The 4,603-nt window shown below is 36.1% G+C and overlaps 1 protein-coding gene across 2 annotated transcripts in view; it reads right to left on the bottom strand.

Annotated features, from left to right (window-relative positions):
* Positions 1-1,198: 1,198 nt before the first annotated feature.
* Positions 1,199-4,603, bottom strand: part of LOC107691707 (protein Mis18-alpha-like) — a 4,754-nt gene continuing 1,349 nt past the window's right edge. Inside the window, exons 2-6 of one of the 2 annotated variants that reach the window (XR_001634559.1) lie at positions 3,042-3,108; positions 2,813-2,935; positions 2,572-2,671; positions 1,383-1,663; positions 1,227-1,267 (exon numbers count right to left, since the gene is read on the bottom strand). Coding sequence is in view for 1 of the 2 variants with exons in the window: in XM_016490487.1 (XP_016345973.1) it covers positions 1,586-1,663; positions 2,572-2,671; positions 2,813-2,935; positions 3,042-3,108 (368 nt within the window). In the remaining variant the exon portion in view is untranslated. Of the gene's footprint in view, positions 1,664-2,571; positions 2,672-2,812; positions 2,936-3,041; positions 3,109-4,603 lie in introns of both variants that reach the window. The other variant, XM_016490487.1, reaches the window with a different exon arrangement.

Raw genomic sequence — 4,603 nt, 5'->3', positions numbered from 1 at the left:
ATCTCGACTTCACGTATTACGTAGTCACGTTGGAAAGGTCACATATGATGTAGATGGAAGTACCAACCCAGTGTTTACAAAGCGAACGTTAAAGTCAAATGCCCTTTACGAAAAAAGGTAAAACAACAATGTTGACGATTTTGAATTTGGAGGAGAAAATTAGATGGAGTTTTTCGCCCTACTCTACCTTTTTAAACCGAGTACACAGACGAAGCGTGAATTTGCAGAGGCACATCGCAGAGCTAGTGCAAGACGAGCATTTGTGGTTAAAAAAGTATATACATTTTTATTAATTTTATTTTGTTTAGAAAACGACAGATCGTTTCGCTAGACAAGACCCTGGGCTGGGATCGTGTAGAGCCCTTTGAAGCTGCATTGAAAATGCAATTTGGACAGATTTGGTTACAGTTATCGTTCTTGGTGTAAACGGGCTTTTACTGAGATGAATCCTCACCAACTAGTACAGCTAGATATGATATGATGGCTATCTTGCCACATGTAGAGTGATGTTTCCCTCTACTGGACATAAACAGTAAACATGCTGGGATAATACCATGCGCTATACGCATGTTTTACCTCTTGTTCCTATTTTGAACTCTACTGGGTTTACAGGCAGATCGTAGGAGTTCAAAGGCACAAGAATGAAGAACTCTCTGCGGGCGCGGAGATGGAGACCACGCCCCCACGAGCGACTGAAGCGCAATGTCATCAGACTGACAGACCCCCCCCCCTCGCAAGCTGGTTGGCTGACTCGCTGGCCGGCAAATAAGGAAACGACGGATGCGATGGCAACAGGCTCTAGCTACAGCATGTGCGCTGTTTCCATGGCAACATGCCCCTTGGATACAGCTCTCTGGTTGGTCGGAGGCGCACGGCTTCTATCTCAGCCGCTGTTGTTATGCTACCCCAGCATTCGGGGTTGGGGGTGCGCGCCTTTAGGGTCTCTACGAGTCTTTTCCCGCCTCCTGGTGTAGAGTGTTGCTAGGCACATTAGACAGGAACTGTAAACAAAAAAATGGCTTGAGCCGACATGCCCCCCTTCTCCCGCCACCCACATGCACCATCCACTTGTTATTGAACTAGTTTTTCAGTGGGTTGGGCAGAGGGATTTTTTGATGCAAACGATGAAGTATCAAAAACAAACCAGCGGAGGGAAAAAAAACAACAACACGTGTTTTGCTTTTACCATTATATTTATTGTGCATGCTCACCCTGTGTATCCATCTTATAAATACTATCATCACATATGACAAGACAAGGATCACACCTGACAAAATATGAGATGCAAACAAACATGTTCTCCAGTAAGAGTGTTTTACTAACAAACAGTACAGCAACTTTTAAATAATACAATTTTATGTTGTAATATCTAATATATGTACCTATATCCAATGACATCTCTTAAATGTGTGGACCTTGACATTAATAAAAGGTTGGAAATTGTACAAATGTGTCACTTGCATACAACTGTATAGTAAATACATAACTGTCCAGACAAAACTATCTTACACTAAAGAGTCCAAAAACCTTATTCACAACAGACACATAGGATTATTACCTTCAGTCATAAAACAGACAGCTCATATCATTTTCCAGAACTGCACTGGAGGTTATTTTCAATCTCCAGTAGGCGTTGTCCTATTATCACAGCTAGAGATTTTATCTGAAAGGTACATTAGAGAATAGGAGGTCAGACAGAAACCAGAGAACATGAGTGTAAAATCTTGCTTAAAAAATAAATATAAATCATGATTAAAACACATAATTGTTTAAATACGTAATTGTTTAAAACACAAAGTACAAAATACATATTTGGAAAATTACTAAAACATTCATTCCCAACATTCAGAGAAGACATTTCAATATCACCAGCCGGAATCATCTTATCAGAAGTTTTTATTTGATTTATTTGACAAGTATATAGACAAGGAAGATGAAATTAAAACATGAAAATATCTGACAGACATAACTGTCAACACCCTTTTCTAGATCAAATTCTTCAACAGCTCCTAATATCTATTGTTTGCAGGACTCAGTGACCAAACAAAGAGCGCTGGCAGCAAGAGAGCGCCATCTGCTGTTTACTTCTGCGTGTTAAAAACCACACAGAAAGCACAGATATCCTATATCTACACCTTTAATTCTGTTTTCTCCTGTGTGGTCCCCACTCATACTGGAACACATTTCTTTTAGACATACATTTGTTTTAGAATTAATTTCTTTTAGTAAAAAAATTAAGAGTGACAATTCAAAATTCAGGTTCTATTGTACCTAATGTTTTAAAACAATACATTTCCCCTCATCAAGTTTAATATAAAATATTATTTTTGTCATATTCTCTACACATTCAATATTGCCATTCATCTCTGCATTTGTAGTGCAAAAGAAATGGTTATTTTTAAACAGCGAGAGACTTGCATCGGTTTACATCATGTTTGCAGATCAATAATAAAGATGAAAGATGAGCTACTTTAAGTGACAGAGCACTAATTCCAAGTACGGGTCACCATACTTGGCCACATGTCACATGTCACGTCACTTATAATTTAAACTAAAGATGAGCTACTTTACCTCTGTCATCTGCTGTTCTACAATGTTCTGGTACTCCAGGGTCACTGGCTTGTCTTTGTCTAATTCTGGCACCTGCTGGCCTGGACTGCCGACTACATAGCTACAGAGGGACATAATCATATCCTCAATGTGATACATGAGATGTGGTGGCAATCATGCATTAGCAATAATCACACACACACACACACACACACACACACACACAAAAATCACACAGGCTTGTGCACAATATGCTACTTACCTTTCAATATTTTCAACATTAAAGCAGAAAAGAGATCTCTTGTAATCAAGCTTTTTTGGGGTTGATATGTACATAACTCCTAATTCTGAGCAACAGCCACGGCAGGTGAGATTCACAACAAGGCTGAATGTGAGAGACAAAATTTCAGAGACATTGATTTCATGTTTAGGTGGGAAAACACATCTATTACTCTACATACATATATAAATTAATAAAACAAATATCTCACCATCCAAGCTCCTTTCGGGTACCAGAAACAAAGGGTTCTTTGCCTATGACAACATTGTCAGTGATCCCTAAAAATCGAGATGCAAATGTGAAGAACTTTTCAATGTGCTAATAAGTATTACTCTAATACTCCCGTTATGTTTTAGGGATGTAACGATTAACCGCGAGCCGGTTGAATATCGATTCAAATATGTGACGATTTCTTCAATTTCACAAAGAAATGTGCAGCATTTTGTCCAAGCAATAATAAAACTTATTAAATTATTTAATTTATAATTTGTCTTAAATCTCATTTTGTAAAAAAAGAAGAAAAAAAATCGTGAATCAAATCGAATCGTGAAATCAAAATCGTGAATCGAATCGTGAGTTGAGTGAATCGTTACATCCCTATATGTTTTGCATAGTCACTGTTATGAGTACATATAGACCTACATTTCGATTTCAGCTGTTTAAACTGTTGTTATCCACAATTGTATTATGCTATTTTAACAAATGCATGCAAAGTAAAAACTAAGGTAAAAAACTTTAATATATTTTAAAATGTAATTTATTTCCAGAAGGCAAAGCTGAATTTTCAGCAGCCATTACTTACTGTCTTTAGTGTCAAATGATCCTTCAGAAATCATTCTAATATGCTGATTTGCTGCTTGATATTTTTGTGGAAACAATTTTCAGGATTCTTTGATTAACAAAGTTCAAAATAACATATATACACATATACACACACACACACACACACACACATATACACCGCTGTTCAAAAGTTTGTAATCAGTAAGATTTGTAATGTTTTTTAAAGAGGTCTCTTCTGCTCATCAAGGCTGCATTTATTTGATCAGAAATACTGAAAAAAAATGTAATATTGTGAAATATTATTGCAATTTTAAATAATGGTTTTCTATTTTATTATACTTTAAATTATCATTTATTCCTGTAATGCAAAGCTGAATTTTCATCAGCATCATTACTCCAGTCTTCAGTGTCACATGATCCTTCAGAAATCATTCTTAAATTCTGATTTATTACTGTTTTGCTGCTTAATATTTTTTTGGAACCTGTGATACTTTTTATCAGGATTCTTTGGTGAATAAAAATTTAAAAAGAACAGCATTTATTCAAACTAGAAGTATTTTGTAAAAATAAACACTACCATTCAAAAGTTTGGGGTCAGTATTTGTTTTATTTTCTTTTTTTCTTGAAAGAAATTAATGCTTTTCTTCAGCAAGGATGTGTTAAATTGATAAAAAGTGATAATAAAGACTTATATTGTTAGAAAAGATTTCTATTTTAAATAAATGCCGTTCTTTTTAACTTTATTCATCAAAGAATCTTGAAAAAAGTATCACAGGTTCAAAAAAATCCCCCCCCTCTGGTCTATGCATCCCTGCCTCTGCTGAATTATTTTTATCCCCGGTGGGTAAAATATCGCGATCTGAATATCGCGATCTGAATCAAATGATTCACGATACGTGCATTGAAATCCCGATCTGAATCAAATGATTCGCGATACGCGCTTTGAAATCCCGATCTGAATCAAATGATTCGCGATACGCAATCCAATTG

Source organism: Sinocyclocheilus anshuiensis, unplaced genomic scaffold, assembly GCF_001515605.1.
Source record: "Sinocyclocheilus anshuiensis isolate Anshui unplaced genomic scaffold, SAMN03320099.WGS_v1.1 scaffold186, whole genome shotgun sequence".
NCBI classification, from domain to species: domain Eukaryota; kingdom Metazoa; phylum Chordata; class Actinopteri; order Cypriniformes; family Cyprinidae; genus Sinocyclocheilus; species Sinocyclocheilus anshuiensis.
Note: the sequence above shows the minus strand (reverse complement) of the source record. Positions and strands in the feature narration are given on the sequence as shown.